The 21,331-nt window shown below is 41.5% G+C and overlaps 1 protein-coding gene across 1 annotated transcript in view; it reads right to left on the bottom strand.

Moving 5' to 3' along the window:
- Positions 1 to 21,331, bottom strand: part of LOC126418664 (rhomboid-related protein 2-like) — a 66,897-nt gene that overhangs the window by 33,320 nt on the left and 12,246 nt on the right. The window contains exons 5-7 of the mRNA XM_050085549.1: positions 14,280 to 14,416; positions 3,230 to 3,443; positions 2,992 to 3,105 (exon numbers count right to left, since the gene is read on the bottom strand). Of these exons, the coding sequence (XP_049941506.1) occupies positions 2,992 to 3,105; positions 3,230 to 3,443; positions 14,280 to 14,416 (465 nt within the window). The remainder of the gene's footprint in view (positions 1 to 2,991; positions 3,106 to 3,229; positions 3,444 to 14,279; positions 14,417 to 21,331) is intronic.

Here is a 21,331-nt window from a genome sequence, read left to right as displayed (position 1 = left end):
TTGGGCCCATGCCTTTTCCCAGGTTTTCAGGAAAAGTCAAAAATTCCCTAAATTTTTCTTGTTTTCCAGGGCATTGGGCATCCTGACAGTTCAAAAGAACTAAAAGTGACAATCTTTATACAAAGATGTGAGTTTCTCTTTTTAGTAGGCACCCCAGCTTCAACTTCCTGACCCTGTTAGTTTAAATGACTACTTTATTAAGCACCACTAGCTAGCTGTGTATGCCTAGTTTGTGGATACTTATGTCATGTCCATTGATTACAGTGCCATACATAACTGTGAAAAGCATGAGATATCTGTTTTCTACTACTTGGAAGGATGTTTGGTCCACAACCAATGTGTAACTGAGAGTAGGTACCATATTTAAACTAATTAGTAGTACTAAAAAGTTCTCCCTTAAACTAGCATCCTCATGAAGGCTAAGTTTCTTAAAAGATGTGAGTAATCCAACAGTTTTAAGAATTTTAGTTCCATTCATGTGAAACTAGTAGGGAAAGCATAACGGAAAAAGATCATTTTAGTCCAATCTGCCAGGATCTGTTAAGAAAGTAAACCACTTGTCTCTCATTCATAGAGACATTGCCTTGTATAGAATTTATTAGTACAATTCCATGAATGGTCCACAAAGTGGGACTTCCACTTCCGGTATGATGAAAATCAGACACAGGGTGGTAAGTGTGTATGTACCACCTATTAATCAACTGCAATTGGGAGAGTGCCTTTCCTAATCTTTTATTGTTGTTTTCACCCTGAAGTTTCAAGGTCAGTTTATATTAGGTCTGAAAGTGATGTCTAGGACAATACAGAAAAATAAAGCAATAAATTTGTGAAAACAGATATTCAAAATTGTACAGTTATCAGTTGTTATGTTGCAAGTAAATGAAGGGACATTTAACACTGCTTGAAGGGCAGGAGAGGTATGGTGACTGCTAGAAAGAACATGAAGGATTGGAGGACAACAGGGAGTGGAATGTTACAGTCAAGATGATTAAGTTAAGGACTATTATTTTTTCAAACATTTGTTCTGTTACTACAATACTGAATGAACTTAAGAACAGCGCCATGCAGAGGTGAAAAACATTATTACCATATTACTTATAGGCAGAGGCTATAATGTGTGGAAACAAGTTGACAAATTACATTGGGTACAGATAAACTGAGTTTGGGCAAGGTAAAAACACTTTAAAACACTGATGGGATTGCTGCAAGCAGACACATAGTTTAAGAAAGGCTCTTGGAAGATATAACATAGAAATAAACATCTCTGGAACAGAGAAGTCAGGCTTGGGTAGGGGGAGAAGAGAACAGAGAGAGAGAGAGAGAGAGAGAGAGAGAGAGAGAGAGAGAGAGAGAGAGAGAGAGAGAGAGGGGGGGGGGGGGGGAGATGGGGGGAGGGATTTTTTGGAAAAGAGGGTGAACAAACAATGTAGGCATTGTGCTGCATGATATGCTATTAGAAGAAGCAGTATGCAATAAGACAGTGCAATAGAACAGTAACAGTTCTAAAAGATGTTACACACAAGTTACTGCACAAGAGATTGCAATGGAGAAAGATAACTTAGACTAAGGAAAAATTATTCCTAGAAAGCTACCTATATTTTTATTTAAAAATCTATGTGATTGATTTAACAAGCTGAATGGAAGGGACAAGGTTTCTGCAAACTGTAGCACTTTCTTGAACTTCACATGCTCACTGTATTGCTTTTTCTATAGGCAGATGCAGAGCCTTGCTACACGAAGTGGGTTATGTGGGGAAGTGGGGAAGCGGCAAGGAGGAGGGGGGGGGGGGAGGGGGGGAGGGAGGCAGTCAAGCTATACAGTGCTTTTTGTTGATCCCTCATGAGTTCATGGAATGTTACATACTAGCCAGCATCACTGCCCTTGCCACATTCATTTGTCAACTGGAAAGTTATTTTATTTGAACTATAGTGCAATTTTCTGGGGTGTTAAGTATGTATGTGCCACCTATTAATCAGCTGCAGTTGACAGAGTGGCTTTCCTAAGCTTTTGTTGTTTTTTCACCCTGAAGTTTCATTGCCATAAAAATGATCTGACACAAGAACTATGAGCAAGAGGCCAAAGGTGAAATACATCTACAGTTAGTGACTTCTCTTAAGAGTCAAACAAGCAGGAAGAATCATGCACTGCTTTAAAAAGACTTTCACTGTAGCACAGGCCAGATTAAATCTCTTTGTGAGCTTGATGCAGTGTGTATTTTGGAGACCCCTAGATTAACACATTAGTTGCAGTGGTTGACATAATTTCATGAGTGGACTGAAAACCAGTAGCAGAACATACAGCTTGTGTTGGCCGACATTATATAATATGACAGTTCTCCAGGCTCAAGGACAATAATTTTATGATTAATTCTTTTCTTTAACATCATTAGGCTGCTGTAAATCACACAACAGTACACCCATGTGTTTTCAATATCAGAAGTTAATTAAACCTAATGGTTGGTACAGATGACTAATCTCAATCCAACTGAGCATCTCTGACAATTTATAGTATGTACTGGATCCAACATCATTCCCGGCTATGAAGACTAAAGAAATGTACACCATAAATTCAAGCAAAAGGGAAATCCCTGCAGTTAGTAAAAGGTTCATCAACAAGAACAGAAAATCTGAAGTAATACACGAAGACATTATCACTGTCTACTTAAGCAACTGCCTGTACTTATGTGCCGTATTGTTTTTAGTGATACTGTAAAAGTATGCTAGCATGTAACATATGTCTTCATATATTTTATCGCCCATTCAACAAACCTAACACACAAGAAATAAAAAAAATTGATAATCAGACATCATTAGGATGTAATAACAGAAAAATTAATGTCTGTATTGTACTAAAAAATTACTACTTACCTGTGTTTTTTCCTTAAGGACATAACGAACACACAAGAAATAAAAAAAATTGATAATCAGACATCATTAGGATGTAATAACAGAAAAATTAATGTCTGTATTGTACTAAAAAATTACTACTTACCTGTGTTTTTTCCTTAAGGACATAACGATTGTAGACAGCAGATCCAATATCACTACCAGCAAGGATAAAAAATACAAGAGCCTGCAGAATCGCAAACTTCATCTCATTCCAGTTCTGGCAAAAATACAAGACATACAATTAATCTATCTATTTTCAAACATACAAACTCACAAAGCAATATATTCACATTAACTGGTGTATAAATACTACTGAAGGTTTCTGAGACAAGTTTACTAACCATTATTATTGTGGCCACATGTGCTGTAATTAGAGCGTATACACCACCTGATGCACCTGCTAAGTAAACACTTGGATCAGACACAGAGGTCCCCAATGAACCAGCAATTACTCCAGCAAAATAAACTATCAGAACTCTCCATCCATGATGCACCATTTCTAATGGTATCCCAAGAAGTATCTGGACTAGAAGATTTGCAATCAAGTGGAATGGACTGAAAAGAAGACAATTATCCATTAGAGCAACCAGAACATATGAGGTAATTTTTAAAAAAATGAGTACTTTCTAGGCTGATTTTAACATGCAAATAGTGTATAATAATGTATGTGTGCGCTGGAAATAATAACCGTTGCCCACACAGGTGGGTGTATGTGGGTGTGGGTGTGGGGGGTGGGGAGTGGGGGGGTGGGGTGGAGGGGGGGCTGCATACAGACACGTAGAGTCAGAGAGGAGAGAGAGAGAGAGAGAGAGAGAGAGAGAGAGAGAGAGAGAGAAAAGCATAAACAGGTTCCATGCAACCTTAAAGCAACCTTCACATAATTACAGTGAAGCTGTTACTGCATGAATAATGTTCTAAGATACCAGGGAGTTTAAAGTTGAAGTGATTAGATGATAATGATGATGTTTGGTTTGTGGGGCACTCAACTGTGCAGTATCAGTGCCCGTACAAATTCCCAACCTTTTCTCAGACCAATCTCACCACTTTCATGACTGATGATGAAATGATGAGGACAACACAAAAACCCAGTCATCTCGAGGCAGGTGAAAATTCCTGACCCTGCTGGGAATCAAACCTGGGACCCCATGGCTCGGGAAGCGAAAACTCGACCGTGAGACCACGAGCTGCGGACTTTGAAGTGAATAGTACATCATAGTTGTGAACATAGAATATTTGATCATGTTAGTGCTGGTGAAATACATTTGAACTTCACAACCTTGCTTTCCAAGTTGTTGATATGTTAATTTGCTTTGCTGAGAGTGTTGTTTACTGCTGAAGAGTTTATTGATGTCATTGCATCACAGAAGCATCAGTCTGATTTGAAAGAAGGTACACTTCTTACTGTAAAGAATTTTCTTCCAAGACAGAAATGTTCTTTTGCTAATGCGGCATAAGACAGAACGCAGGTCAGTTTTGGAGATGCCCATCTCCAGAAGCAGTTCCCACATAGCATGTTTGGACAGCCCGTTGGCAAATTCGTAGCCTGGGATTCTGACGTGTCCTGTGGTCCACACAAACACCACTGAACAATGGGGCCATTCCAGGGTGTAGATGGACTCCTGAATGGATGCTACCAAAGGATGGCGAGGAAAGCACTGGTCAATAGCTTGGAGGCTGCTCAAGGAGTCAGTACACAGGAGAAATGACTCGCCATGGCATGAGCAGATGTGCTAAAGAGCATGAGATATGGCCACCAGCTCTGCAGTGAAAACACTGGAGTCATGTGACAAGGAGGGCTGTTCAGTATGTCCGCCATGAATATACACAAAGTCTATGTGTAAACCACTTCATGGCCACGGTACATGTTGAGAATCGATAGGAAGTGATAGTGAAGAGCCGCAGGGTTAATGGAGTCCTTAGGGCCATGCGAAAGGTACAGAAGAATATTCAGCATAGATGTACACCATGGAAGTGTATGTGAAGGGACCTCGAGGAGAAGTGGTAACGTGAAGGACTCCAGTTCAGACAGACGGGACTGGAAGTGAACCACAATCGTAAGCCCTGACCTGGGCCACAAATGCGAGAGATGAACCACCGTGGGTGGGAAAAGGAGATGGTAATTCGGATGCGCAGGAGAACTATGAACATGTGAAATGTAACTGGCGAGCAGTCGTGCACACCTAGCCTTCAATGGAGGGACTCCGGCCTCCACCAGGACACTGGTCACCGGACTCATTCTAAAAGCTTCAGTCACTAGGCAAACATGACAGTGGTGCACTGTGTCAAGTACACGCAATGCTGAGGGCACTGCCGAACTGTAAACCAGACTCCCATAGTCAAGGCGGCATTGAACAAGGGCTCTGCAGAGCTGCGGCAGCATGGAGCGATCTGCAACCCAGTTGGTGACGCTGAGGCAGCGGAGGACATTGAGGTGCTGCCAGCACTTTCACTTAAGCTGATGAAGGAGAGGTAGCCAAGTCAACTGGGCTTCAAAAACCAGTCCTAAGAATCGATATGTCTCCACTACAAAGTGGATCATCATTAAGGTAAAGTTCTGGTTCTGAATGAACGGTGCGATGCCGAAAGAAATGCATGACACGAGAATCCGTGGCTGAAAACTGAAAGCTGTGGGCTAGAGCCTGTGACTGCGCCTTGTGACTGGCTCCCTGTAGGCGCCACTCAGCAACACTATTCCTGGAGGAGCAGTAGGATATGCAGAAGTCATCCGCATACAGAGAAGAAGAGACCAACAGCCCTACAGCTACTGCTAGACCGTGAATACCAACCAAAAATAGAGACACACACAATACGGAGCCCTGTGGAATGCCATTCACCTGAATGTCAGGGGAACTATGGAAGGCACCGACTTGGACATGGAAAGTACAGAGTGACAGGAAATTTTGGATACTAATTGGGAGCGGGTCCCAGAGACCCGATTCATACAATGTGGCAAGGATATGATGTTGCCAGGTCATGTCGTACACTTTGCATAAGTCTAAGAAAACGGCAATCAGATGCTGGCGTCTGGAAAAGGCTGTTCGGATGGCAGACTCGAGGAACACAAGATTATCAGTGGTAGAGCGACCCTGGCAGAAGCCACTCTGACATGGAGCCAGTAAGTCACACAACACCAGGACCCAACCCAATCGCTGACACACCATATGTTCCAGCAGCTTGCAAAGAAAATTGGTGAGGCTGATGGGCCAGTAGCTATCCACATCAAGTGGGTCTTGACTGGGTTTGAGCCATTGTGACAGAAAGACGCCATCGCACCAGATCCGGTTGAAGGTGACGAGGTGATGTCGCTTGTAGTCAGACAAGAGATGTTTGATCATCTGATTGTGGATCCGATCTGGCCCAGGAGCTGTGTCGGGACAATGTGCAAGGGCGCTGAGGAGCAGCCATTCTATAAATGGGGCGTTATAGGGTTCACTGTGGCGTATTGTGAACAAGAGGACTTTCCTTTCCATCCGCCGTTTGAGGACGCGATTGGCTGGGGGAGAGTTCTCTGATGCAGAGGCTCCAGCATAGTGCTCAGCAATGTGCTCGGCAATCGCGTTTTCGTCGGTAGAGAACATGTTATTGATGTTAATGCCAGGGACACCTGTTGGGATCTGGTACCCAAAAAGATGTCTGATCTTCGTCCAGACTTGGGAAGGTGATGTATGGCACTCAATGGTTGACACATACTTCTCGCAACACTCCTGTGTTTCCATCGTGTTACAAGCTGGCGAATGTGGACACAGTGCTGCTTAAAGGCTATTACGTGCTGTAGGGAAGGGTGCCACTTATATCACTGTAGAGCTCGCCGATGCTCTTTAATTCCCTCAGTGTCTTCTGGTGACCACCAAGGGACTGTCTTTCGCCGGGGGCACCCTAAAGAACGAGGGATCGCTTTTTCCGCTGCAGAAACGATCGTTGTAGTGACTTGCCCAATGACAACATCGATGGCATGATGTTGGGGAGTTTCAGTGGTGACAGCAAAGGTGAAGGCTTCCCACTCTGTCTTGTTTAAACCCCATCTGGGTAGGCATCTGTGGGCATGACACCAGGGAGTGACAGGAAGATGGGGAAATGGTCACTACAACACAGGTTGTCATGTGCTCTCCAGTGGATAGATGGGAAAAGTTCAAGACTGCAAACCAATAGATCAATGGCCGAATAAGTGCCAAGGGGGCACCTGTATTTAACAGGCAGAGGTCGAGTTGTGACAGTAAATTTTCGACCTCCCTACCTCAGCCAGTAAGCATGGTGCCACCCCACAAGGGGTGAAAGGTTTAGGAAGTTGATTAATCAGTGCAGCCAATATGTTCAGGAGTTCTGCACCATCCAGAGGAAAATATACATTGCAGACAGCTATTTCCTGTGTCGTCCTTATCCTGACAGCCACAGCTTCAAGAGGGGTTTGAAGGGGCACAAGTTTACTACAAACTGAGTTCAGGACATAGACGCGAACTCCACCTGACGCACTATTATAGTCAGCACAGTTCCTGTAATATCCCTTATAGCTGCGGAGGGCAGGGGTCCGAATTTCCGGGAACCAGGTTTCCTGGACGGCAATGCAGAAAGCAAGTGTAAAGCTTAACAGTTGCCATAGCTCAGCCAGGTGGTGGAAAAAACCACCACAGTTCCACTGGAGGATTATGATCTTGAGACTGGAAAGGCATGAAACTCTCAATGAGGCAGTCTACACCTCAGGGTCACCTGCTGCCACCAGATGAGTACCCGTGCGATCGACATCCATTGTGCCTGAGGGTCCAGTGAGATCTAGGTCCTCAGCAGATGCCAGAATCTGCACCTCATCCTCAGACACAGAGCTCGTAGGTATTGGTGGTGTGGGTGCCACCGCAGTGCCTTGGTTCTTGGGGGTCTTTTTCTTTTTTAGGTTTCTCTCACTGATGCTTAGGTTTGTCCGGCTGCGAGGGCTTCACTGATTCTATCTCAGGAACTGAGGAGGACCATGAAGCCCTACAACCATCTAACCATGGTTGCTTCAGCCACTGGCGGGTCTCAGCTTTGCCACTGGTAGGAACCTGGGAAGGGAGTGATGCAAGGGATCCCTTCCAGGCAAGAGGAGCCAAAAAAGACTTACGCTACTCCAGCTGAGAAGTGGGGACCAAAGTCCTGGATAGTTGAGGGGGGGGGGGGGGGCGTTGCTCCTGAAGTAGGTTGTGCAGAAGCAACAGGGAGGGAGGTGCCCCCCACCATCAAGGGGACAGGTGGAGTCTGACAGCTCAGAGAGGCAACTGTACACGGCGAAACGGAAGATGGTAGAACCATTGTTGTAGCAGCGGTGTAGGTTGACGTCATATGCATAGGATGTAGCCTCTCATATTTTCTCTTAGCCTCAGTGTAGGTTAGTCGGTCCAGGATCTTGTATTCCAGTATTTTTCTTTCTTTCTGGAGAAACCTGCAGTCTGGCGAGCAAGGTGAATGGTGCTCTCCGCAGTTGACACAGATGGGAGGCGGGGCACAAGGAGTATTGGGATGTGAAGGACGTCCACAATCCTGACAGGTGACTCTGGAAGAACAGCGGGAAGACATTGATCGAACTTCCAACACTTAAAACACCGAATTGGGGGAGGGATATACGGCTTTACATCACAGTGCTAGATCATCACCTTGACTTTCTTGGGTAATGTGTAAATGAAGGCATCAGTGGCAACCTGATTATCCCTCAGACCCCAGTGGACGCACAAGACAAAATGGACACCTCACCACTCTAAATTGGTGTGCAGCTCATCATCAGACTGCAAAAGAAGGCCCTTGTGACATATGAAACCCTGGACTGTATTTAAGATCTTATGGGGCATGATGGGAACAGAAAAATCCCCCAGCTTGTCACAGGTGAGTAGTGCCCGTGGCTGGGCAGAAGATGCTGTTTTGATCAAGACCGACCCTGACCGCATTTTGGACAAGCCCTCCACCTTCCCAAACTTGTCCTCTAAATGCTCCACAAAAAACTGAGGTTTCATTGACAAGAAAGATTCCCCATCAACTCTCGTACATAAAAGGTACCGGGGTGAATAAGATTCGCTGCCATCCTTAGCCTGGCATTCCTCCCATGCTGTGGCCAGAGGGGGGAAGGGGGGGGGGACGATTTAGAGTCGTGTTTTTTAGCATTGAAGTCAGACTTGGACTGCTTAGAGACTGCTGGTGTTTGACCACCAGCAAGAGATGACATACTACGCTTCAAGACGTGTCATTCACCCTGATGCCACCAACTCCGGCCAGGGGCCCTCCCCAAGGGTGCCACCCAGCCACAGCAAAGGCCACCTGGCAGTATGGCCATTGCTGGGAGTCCCAATGCCCCAGGGTGACAGGCATACCTGGGGAGTTAACGGTGCAGGCATCAGCAGAGCAATCCGTGAGTGGTCAAGGGGCTACACCCAACAGGGTACACGGCAGCCCCACCACGATGGACTGGCTACCATGCTGGACATCAGGCGCAAACGAGCTAAGAGGTCCATTATCGTTGACAGTGCATAAAGTGATAATGCACAGAGGATGGAGGAAAATGCACCCAGGAGGGTGACCTCGTCCAACAGCTGGAGGACGAGCGGAAGTGCAGATCCACATCGACGAAGGACATAAGAGGTCTCAGCACATGACGGACACTATGCACCGTGTAAGGCGCCCTAACTCAATTGGCTCATTCTTCGGGTAAATTTTGAAAATGGAGATTAAATCCTACAGGGGACCATCACATAAAGGCCTCTTACGACAGGCAGGAATACCTCGGGCCTATTCTAACCCACAGGGGGAGGCGGGGGGGGGGGGGGGGGGGGTGTATTCTATACCACTACTGGTCATTCCCTTTCCTGTGCCACTTGCGAATAGAGTGAGAGGTAAAACAACTGTCTACATGCCTCTGTACAAGTCCTTATTTCTTCTATCTTATCTTTGTGGTGCTTGCATGCAATGTAAGTTGGTGGCAGTAGAATCTTTCCGCAGTCAGCTTCAAATGCTGGATCTTTAAATTTTCTTAATAGTCCTTCTCAAAAAAGAACTTTGCCTTACCTCCAGGGATTCCCATTTGGGCTCCAGAAGCATTTCTGTAACACGTGTTGTTCAGACCTACTGGTAACAAATCTAGTAGCCTGCCTCTGAATTGCTTCCATGTCTTCCTTCAATACAACCCGATATGGATCCCAAACATTCGAGCAGTATTCAAGAATAGGTTGCACCAGTGTACTATATGTAGTCTCCTTTACAGGTGAACCATTCTTTCTTAAAATTGTCCCAGTAAGTTGAAATTGACTATTAGCCTTCCCTACCACAATTGTCACATGCCCATTCCATTCCACATTACTCTGCAACATTACGCCCAGATGTTCACACAACTTGACTGTGTTATGCAGGACACTAGTAATATTCTATCCAAACACTACAAGTTTGTTCTTCCTACTCATCTGCATTAACTTAAATCTTTCCACATTCACAACTAGCTGACATTCATCACACCAACTAGGAATTTTGTCCAAGTCATCTTGTATCTTCCCACAGCCAGTCAACTTCAACACCTTACCACACATTACAGCACCATCAGCAAACAAGTGCAGATTGCTGTGCACCCCACTGCCAAATCCGTTATGTATACAGAGAACAACAGTGGTCCTATCACACTTTCTCTGGGTACTCCTGAGGATGCCCTCGTCTCTGATGAACACTCACTGTTGAAGACAACATACTGCGTTCTATTACTTAAGAAGTCTTCATGCCACTCACATATCTATGAACTTATTCCTTCATTAACAGCCTGCAATGGGGCACTGTGTCAAATGCTTTCCAGAAATTTAGAAATTGGAATCTGCCTGTTGCCGTTCATTCATAGTTCGCAGTGTGTCATGTGAGAAACGGGCAACCTGAGTTTCGCCCAAGTGATGCTTTCTAAAACCATGCTGATTCATGAATAAAAGCTTCTCAGTCTCAAGAAAGTTTTAATAAATTCGAACTGAAAATGTGTTAAACACTCGCCTTTGAAAACTACCAGGTTGGGTCAGAATACCAACCTATAGTTGGATTATGCAGAGACCAGACACTTCTCTCCACTTGTTTGTGTGCTGGAGGAGGAGAACTGTTTTCACAACAGACGCTGTTGATCACAATAACAACCAGCACTTGCTGACAGCCAAATCAATTTGGTAATGGCCTGTTTGGAATTGAAGAACATGGGATTTGATAATATTTTACTAGTTTTGGTTTTGACGCTTTTACAACTATTCACCGAGTTGCAAAATTATTGACTATTACTAATTACACCCACTATCACATATTACAGTTACTGTTACCTATAATTAAACTTGACTGTATTTGATTCTGAATTGGTGAGGGCAAAGAAATACCTAAGCCAGTCACTGTAGGATGTTTTGGTGTTTAGGTTTAACATAGTCATTAACTGTATTATTACACTGGTTTTCATAGTGACTAAATGTTATTTTCTGCTTAGTTAAATTACTATTTTTAAAAACTTCCACTTTAAATTCTGATCAAAGCAATGCAGATCAGTGGTATTACAAGTTAAACAAGAAGTCAAAAATATTGAAACAAACAGTTTATGGGAGGATCAGAGCACGAGTTTGTGAGCTGTCACTTTAGTATACTTCTCTCATAATTATTACAGTCCAGAGAGATCCATTACAAAAATCTCAGGTATTTATATGGTGTACAGCTTATTGAGATCAATACGAATTTCTCAAGAGATGCTGTCAGGAAAATTGGCTGTAAATATTATTTTGATGTCACAATTTGCATTCAGTAGTTAACTTTCCAAGATATATGCAGCAGGAACCTGATTGAGAACATTTACATACACAGCACTCAAGGCTGCATAATTAGGGATTCACCTATTGTTGATGCACTATCTGACCACAGCATACAACTAGTGAAAAGGACAATGTAGAACCACACAGTTATTAAACATATTCACATAATGCAAATATATTAATGATTTCAGGATACAGTGTTTTAGGGATTAGATAAAATAGGTGTATATTAGGTACTAATGTGAAATTCAAAGTATTTTGACCCCTGGTATTTTGAAGTACCTCTCCTAAAAAAAAAAGCGGACGGGGAGGGGGGGGGGGGGGGGTTGCCATTAAACAAAAAAAGAAAGAATGACGTCAGCCACACAACTAAAGTGATTAAAATATCACATAAAAGAAAATGGAAATTTGTATAAAGACTTTAAAAAGTAAATATCCTGTATTATTTCTACTCTACAAAATGTAATGTATTACTTTCCAAAACTATTTAAATGTATTACTTTCCAAGAATGTATACATCATTACATAAATTAATAATAAAGATAACAAATAAAACATGACATACAGTGAAATGAGACAAAGGACAATCAGTCAGTGCACAAGATACTATCACAAACTGAAAGACTATGGTGTGACCAATAATTTGCAAGCTGCTTTTACCAAAATATAAGAGAAGATATTATAGAGTAGTGTCAAAATAAAATAGAAGCAATTTACTTTGTGCATCACAATCGGGATTCTGTAACAACTGTATGATTGAATTCAATTTCTATATTTAACCACCAAATATTAAATGCCTACTCAATCTGTAATCTGTCCAACATCAAGACTTATAGAATTTATCACTGTAAAAACAAATGTTTTGAATCACACTTAACAAAAGAACAAAAACATTTACACTGAATAACTGTTACAATGCTGGAGTGAGACAATTTTAGTGACTGGGGAGAAATTACAAAGGGAAATCCACAAGCTTCAATTTTAGGTCCTGTCCCATTCCTAATATATGTGAATAACCAACCACTTTAAATATATGATGCAGATTAGAACTTTTTGCAAAGGATACAAGCTTTATAACTAATCCAATTGGGAGAAAGTAACGAAAAACATTCTTAGCAATTTTTCCATAGAGTTTTTGAGTGGATGGAATAGCACTGAAAGTAAGTAGTTCAACAAATGGCCACAAAAAACTGATTAATTACTTGCACAATAACACAAAAGTCTGAAAGATGTTAAAGTAATTTTAAATTTAGTCATAAATCCTTTCTTTTGCCAACATCATCTATTCCACATATGAATTTTTATTTAAAATCAAGTAGCCTACGTGGCTTTAAAAATTAAAAAATAAAGATATGTTTTTAGAAAACCTTCAAACCCATCTCATTTCCAGCCATGAACAATATGTTTCCACCGAGTAAATGGCACATTAGAGATGAATATCAAAGAGAACTGCACAATACTGGCTAACCACTTCCTACATATATTCAACTGTGAATCACCAAAAGGAAGACTGCACATTGAAAACACTTAACAAATCCAGTTTCAGAACCTCGAACAATACTGGAAACAGCAAATATCAGATCACTTAAAAATAAAAACACTTGTGCTGAAGGTAGCACTGCCACTGAAATGTGAAAGTTAGGAGCAGGTCTCAGGAAAGGTCAACTGAACACACAACAGATGTGGGATCTGAAGAGAATATTTAAGATCTTCCAATGTCCTCGCACAATTGTCACCCTTGTGATCTTTAAGATGATCTATCACTCAACAGACAGTGTTCTGACACTCCAAAAGAGCTCAAAGTGGACAGAAAGACCAGACAACACATCTACCAAACTCCTACAAATACAGAATCAAAAGAATAAACACTAGAAATTCTGAATGCAAAATAAATGTGAAATACTTAGACTTTGCTGGTGACTTTAATATCTTTCAATGCAAATAAAAAAGTTGTGGATGTGAAGAAGTGACTTGGAGATGTGAATTCAATTTCTTTTATCTGCACAAACTTCTATCTACAAGCATCACAGCTTAAAGTTTACTGTGCCATTTTATTAATGGAAAATATTCCATGACATGGGTACCCAGGCAAGCTGCTACAATTGACTACTGCTGGAGATAGAGGCGGGCAGACATTACAAACTTCATCCATCAACAGGATGGATTCCATCCCTCTTCTGCCTACATTCATGAGATCTGAAACTCTGCACTAAAATACTTTTGCATCAGTCTTATGCTGGAAGTAAGAGTTCAACAATTATTGTCACATTCTTCACATTAACTAAACTTAGTCCCACGTGACTGTGTGTGCGTGCAGGCAGGACATGGGAGAGGGGAGGGTCATTGGTTGAGTGTCATATTTGCAAAATTGGCACTTAAGGGACAGAAATGAGCATTTGTAAAAAGAAACAGAGTTTCTCTGGATGACTGCAAAGCTTAATGTATTGTCCAAAAACACAATTAGGATACATACACAAAACTACTTAAATCATTTGTAATGACCCTATATTCTGAAAAGCATAGCAATACAAGTATTGAATCCAGCAAATAACTAAGTAGCACTAAATGTTAAAAATGGAATTGAAAAAGAAGTACTAAGATAACTATTACTTCTGGGAATACTTACCGAACATGAACAAACATGTAAGTCAGGTAGCGCCAGGCTTCGTATCGTTTATGTGGATCATACATAAGTGCCACTGCAGCAGGACCGTCTGCTGCTGTTGTTCCCATAGTAACAACATCAAACAGGAATGTAATCACCTGAAGACAGATAAAACATAAAATTACTGTGTAGGAAAGTCTTCATATTCAACATCTCTCCTACTAATGTTTGCCTTTTCTTACAGAAAAAAAAAGAAAGAAGAGAAAAAAGAGTATCTACTTATTTTATTTGATCTCCCACAAATTGTTCTTTTCCCTAGGCATATACACCTCCATCATTTGTATTTCTCAAAACAACTGAAATCTTTGGGCATCAACAAAAAGACTGCTATATACTGAATACTATGAAACAAACAACAACAAGAAAGAACAATTTCTATGACCAAATGAGAATTACCACAGGACATACATTTCAACTAAGATGCTAATGCCACACCTAACATGGAATTGATGTTTGGTTTGTGGGGCACTCAACTGCGAGGTCATCAGCGCCTGCACAAAGTCCCAGTTTTTATACAGTCCAATATTTTACACAGCCCAATCTAGCCACTGTCTCACATGATTATGATGAAATGATGAGGACAATATAAACACTCCATCCCCTCAGCAGAGAAAATCCCCAACCTGGCTGGAAATCGAACCCAGAGGCAGCAACGCTAGCCACTAGGCCATAAGCAGTGGACACCACACCCAACATGACTTGGCGAAATGGGATGCGCGTGCATGCCGTGTGTGTGTGTCCTTAAAAACAAGACAGATTTAATGCACTATCCCACATGTGATGGGCATAGTTCCCACTTTCACACAGGCATTTGCTTCGCACAATTCTACACCATCACAAAATATTTACTTTTATAGAAAAATTTCACTAATCTGAAACTGCTTAACTGATTGTATGATGGATGTTAGTATAGCCTAGTATTACAACTTCCTGACAGACTGAAACTGTGTAAAAGCCTGGCACTCAAGTCTGAAAGAATGCCTTTTATACGCAATCCTCACACCCACCAAGCTATCAAAGCATAACTCATGACCCACCATCACAGCTTCACTTCTGCCAGCTCCTCTTCCCTATTTTCCAGTCCTCCTGCCCCCCCCCCCCCCACACACACACACAAGCTTGTTGAATGTATGCCCTATACAAGCTGTAGGTGTTCATTATGTTTAATTATTGTAGTCATCAATTTAAATTATTTTCAGTCATCCAAAAAGTTTATAATCATTTTATTAGTTTATAGAAATTTCTCTCTCTCTCTCTCTCTCTCTCTCTCTCTCTCTCTCTCTCTAAAACACACACACACACACACACACACACACACACACACACACACACACACACAAACTTGCCAACTCCCTCATTGCAAAATTCAACACATTTGGTTTTCGGATTAACTTCAACACCTGTAGTATGAAAACAATTGAGTGCAGTAAGTAGCTGAATACATCTGTGGGACACATGGTACTCATGTGCAGTACAAAGAAAATGTTGGCAATATATAATCATTTTAAGTTGGAGATAGCCAATGTAAGAGGGGGTAGACAGTGACAAACTGATATCATCTATACAACTGAAAACTGCTCACATTTTCTGGATGACCATTACATGACTTTCTATGCGTGCTGTGTATCGACGTTCACTCAGATGAAATAATTATTAATGATTTAGTATGAAGTACTAAATCTTGGCTGAGGTGACAAACAAATATGTAACACATCACCAAGATATGATAATTTTATTTGCAATGCTCTGAAAACTACTGATTTACATTACGAACATAGACTTATTTGTACCCATTATTGAATGCATATCATGTTATTGTTACATTATTGGTTACTGGGAATCAGCTGTTGTTGCAGCTGCCCCACCATCTTAAAACCCCATCATAGGTCACAGCAGTTATCAATATTTACTTTTAGTTACATCCATCAATTGCCCTCAAAGTTTTACATCGTAAATAGCAAGATACTACAGAAATTTCCACTATGTTCACACACTATCTACAGGAAGTTCACTGTATTTGTTGGCATGTTACTCCAAAGACTGATATTTCTTTAAAACCTGTCACTAATAAATATGTCAAATCTGTGATACACTTTAATGATGATGTAGGTAGCAGTATTTAAATTTATATGATTTTCAGCACTATCTGTAATGTTGCAACACACTATTATTCTAAAGTCCAGTGTTTGTGAAAATAATTTTCACAAGTGATAAAGAAAATGTTGCCTTCTTAAGAACATTCATGGAGTGAAAAGCATGTTGTTGAAAGATTGCCCAAAATCTAACATATTGGAACAGTTATAGTTCATCCAAAAGCATTAATGTTGGGCTACATAGTTCTCACATGGAATGCTGTGACTGATATGAGGATTTCTTGGTACTAAGGATATGGGTTGGTCGTCAAAGTAGGTGTCGTCAAAGATTCAGACCTGCCGCAGGGATGCTAAGTGTTCATGCTGAATAATATGGTATTGTGTGAAATAACAGCTGCGGTTCTCCAATAATGTTATGCAGTATGGCTCAGTATGAAACAGGAGGCATTCCTCCTCCTACAATTCTGCCCTCAGTCTGGTACTGTCACACTGCTCTAAAGATGGGAATAGAATTCTCACTCTCTCAAAGAAAGCATAAATGCCTGTTCAACTGTTGTTTTCCCATCAACTAGTATGAAGTAAAAGAAATCGCTCAGGTCTTGCATTCATCAGAGTGCCATATGAAGGGGTACTCTTAAATTGTAAAAAAGGGTACAGTAGAAAAATAAACAAGTCTACATGTAATTAAAAACAGAGTGGAAGGGGGATGACTAAGGCGGCTGGCAGACGAGGTAGGGTATAGGGCCACCTTAACTCAGCATGCAGTGGGAAGCACCCCAGATACAACAACTGCATCCTGATTGCAGCTTAAAATATTAGATCCAAGAATAAAAAGCATTTTCTTGGAGCAGACGAACAATCAGAAAGACAATTATTGCTGTCATGATAGTCATGCAAGGAGACACTTGAAGTAATGGCTTTGATATCATAGGTTTGCTCAGTATTTTTACATTTTAATTTTTTATTTCACATTCACTGAATGTTTGTAACAGGTCTACACTCTTGTTTTACTTGTTCAACTTTGTCAGTTGAATAAAATTGGGAAACAGAGGGAACTACACGTCCTGCAATTTCTTATTTTTTTAATCTGGACTGACAATTGGACTCTCGAAAACAAAGCCTACACACAACATACAATTTAGAGTTTACATTGGGTGTGAAATCTGTTCTTGATACTGCTTTAAGATATTGTTCTTGAGACATGTTTGGCTGGGAAATTTTTAAAATGAAGCTCTTTTCAATTTAACACTTAGGCTCGTGCAAAGAGACAAACAGCAACATGCCACTGCTATTGGTAAACTGAAACCTATAACATGATGTTACTGCGTTAACATAATGTATGACAAGACCATAAGAAATAAATAATTCGAGTACAAAATTAAAAATGGAGTGTGAAACACAAACTAATATCAGGTTTATGCAGGCCTTGTGATGGTTTCCTATAGTAAACTGATACAATTACATACCTTCTCATAATGAAACAAATCTACAGTAATTCCTTTATCACACCTAAATATATTCTCACAAATCTAGACAGAAAAAAAGTGATAAAGGACAGTGTTACCCCCCATTTGTACGCTGTTTCTATAGTGCATCCAGTGTGGGTATACTGCACACTATTAGCACCACAGCACCCAATGTAGTAACTCCAAGATGTTCATTGAATAGCATGCACACTGACTGAAGTGAGAAGGCCAGAAGAATAGTAGCAAGTGATGCACTAGGAAGTGGGCCACAAGGTGTTCAGCAAGAATCCATGCATCAGCAGAAATAACACAATGAAGGAGGAGGCTCAGAACAGTTATTTATCTTAGGCAGCCCAGTAGATCCCAGAGCTGGCCCCACACCTGGGATGAAGAGGTGCACGGTAAACACGAGGGGATGCAACACTCACTGCAACACTTCTTACTGCATTTGCTGGGCAGTGAGCCTGTCCAGTGGCCCACTTAAGAGTGACGAGGGCAGTCTGCAAAGGATGTGGCTTAAGATGTTGCACAGTTACAAAAACTACTGTTTAGCACTCATTGCAGTGAGGCCACAGGATTCGAGGAAAAGATCAACAGCTGAAAAGCTGCAACGGGCTGTACTAAAGGGAATTGGGGTACCTACGAAGATCAGGTACAGAAAGAAGTTAGGCACACATAAGGTCCCTACAAAACAACAGGGTACTTCACCACAGGTGGTCAGCACACTGAAATCCCAAAGATGAAAAAGGCAGGGGGCAGAGACTTGTTGATGAAGATATCAATGAAGATGGCCATTTCCACATCAGTAACTGTGCTACTCAGAAGGGATCCCTGTCACCATTTGATGCTAGAGGTTGATGTTGTTCTCTGGCCAGGATGCGGGGAGTCGAGGTCCCCAGGTACAGTGCTGAGGAAGCACACAATTTAGTTACACACCTAACAGAGAGCAACACTTAATGAATGGAGAGAAGCAGTATTTAAGTACAAGAGGAACTGTTAATGCCTTGTCCAAGGTAGTGACAAAATTCGGACCCACTGGGAAAGTATATAACTGATCTTAGTTTTCCTGGGCTTCAAAATGTGAAAAGTGATCAGAAACCCTAAGTTTGTGGGCTTTCCATTCCATACTAAGGCAGCAAATTTCAGGGATTGGAAATATGTGGGAGGGAGTGGGGCTGTCACCAGAATCCACAATTGACACTGAATTATCATTGCTCACATGATGAGTTTTCACGACGTAACCAAACAGCCACCACAAAGTGGGTTATTCATACAATGAGGAAAATATACTCAAAGTATTGGCATTTAAAGCATTGCATTGGGGTTAAGAAACAGTGCTTGCCATCATGGTCACTGACTGGTGACTTGGATTTTTTAACTGACAGAGATAACCACCACGATTCCACCTACTCTGGCCAAGGACTCTCCCCATTGGCACCACTGAGCCACAGCAGAGACCATCTGGCGTGGTGCTACTGCTTCAAAATTACAGTGCCCAGAAAAGACAGATACCTAATCCTTGGCAGGCGTGGAGAGGTAACAGCTCTGACATCAACAGTGAGATCCCTATGTAGAGAGGGGCTACCACCATGCAAGTACTTTACACCCTACCACATGGACTGACTACCACACAGGGCTTTGGGCAGCCTGCCCCACGCAGCCCACATGCCTGAAATTTTTTTGAAAAGATGGAGGGCTCAACTTTGTGGGGACCAAACAAGAGTTAAACAAAACAAATGTGAAGTTTTAAGAAAATAAATAAATAAAGTGACTGAATCCACAATTGGTGTCCTGGTAGACAAGCCTGGTTGTGAAGGAATCCATCATCCAGACCAAGTCTGAGAAAACATATGGTCTGAGGTAAAGATAGCAGCACAGAAAAGAAAGAAGTACTGAAAGTGATCATGGTGCCATCCTCGCATGCACACACCCTCAAAACAATTGTTAGCCCCTTGGTTGGCTAACCTGCAGAGCAACTTTTCTGTCTACTCAATTAACTCTTTGGCACTAAATATATAATACATTTGGTATGAACTGTCAACAGCACTGTTCAAATAAAAAACATTACTAACATAGAAAATCTCTGTATGCCACTTTTGCTCTGTTTAATGCCCCATATTTAATCTGAAATACCAGTCTGAATTTGACTTACTAGTAATACAAGGGCTCTTTTTCTAAAACACTGTATATTTCTATTTTATTACCACATTGCATCATCATGTACAGACTCGTAGCAAGTGAAACCTATTGGTTTTCATTTCTGCATCTACATCTACACTCTGCAAACCACTGTGAGGAGTTGGCACAGGGTATTTCTCATTGAACTAGTTATTAGGGTTTCTTTCTGTTCCATTCACATATGGAGCAGGAGAAGAATGACTGACTGAATGCCTCTGGCATGCAGTAATTATTCTAATCTTATCCCCATGATCCCTATGTGAGCAGGCGACTGATGACCTCAGAAGTTAAGTCGCATAGTGCTCAGAGCAGCCATTTGAACCTATGTGAGCAATACGTAAGGGTCTGTAGTATATTCCCAGAGTCATCATTTAAAGCCGGTTCTTGAAACTTTGTTAACAGACTTTCTCAGAATAGTTTATGTCTGTCTTCAATGGTTTCCCAGTTCAGTTTCTTCCATACCTCTATGACATTCTCCAACAAATCAAACAAACCTGTGACCATTCATGCTGCTCTTCTATGTATACATTCAATATGCTCCTCACACACTTGCGCAGTATTCTAAAGCCGATCACACAAGTGATTTTTACACAATCTCCTTTACAGACGGATTGCACTTCTCCAGTATTCAACCAATAAACTGAATTCTATCACCCACTTTACCCATGACTGGGCCTGTGTGTTCATTCCATTTCATGCCCCTACAAAGTGTTACACCCAGGTATTTGTACAAGTTGGCCGATTCCAACAGTGATATTGATATCATAGTCATAGGATACTATGTCTTTTATCATTTTGTGAAGTGAACACACTTCCCTGGGGTACTCCCGTAGCTGCTTCTACATCTGACGACGACACACTATCCAAGATAACAGGCTACATCCTGCCTACCAAAAGGTTCTCAGTATCACTTGATACTCCATATGATGTACTTTTGACACTAAGCGTAGGTGTGGCACTGAGTGGGCATGTTGAATATTACATAACTGACGTTTTTGAAATCCATACTGATTGGCTTTGTGGTAGTCATTCTGTCCCAGATACCTTATTATGTTTGAACTCAGAATATGCACTAAGATTCTACAACAAATTGACATCAAGGATACTGGGCAGTTGTTTTGTGGATCACTTCTACTACCGTTCTTGTAGATAGGTGTGAACTGTGCTTTTTTCTGAGAACTGGGTATGGTTTTCTGTTCAAGGGATCTACGGTAAATTATAGATAGAAGAGGGGCAAGCTCAGCCACAAATTCAGTATATAATCTGATACGGATCC

Source organism: Schistocerca serialis, chromosome 9 (genome assembly GCF_023864345.2).
Source record: "Schistocerca serialis cubense isolate TAMUIC-IGC-003099 chromosome 9, iqSchSeri2.2, whole genome shotgun sequence".
NCBI lineage: Eukaryota > Metazoa > Arthropoda > Insecta > Orthoptera > Acrididae > Schistocerca > Schistocerca serialis.
Note: the sequence above shows the minus strand (reverse complement) of the source record. Positions and strands in the feature narration are given on the sequence as shown.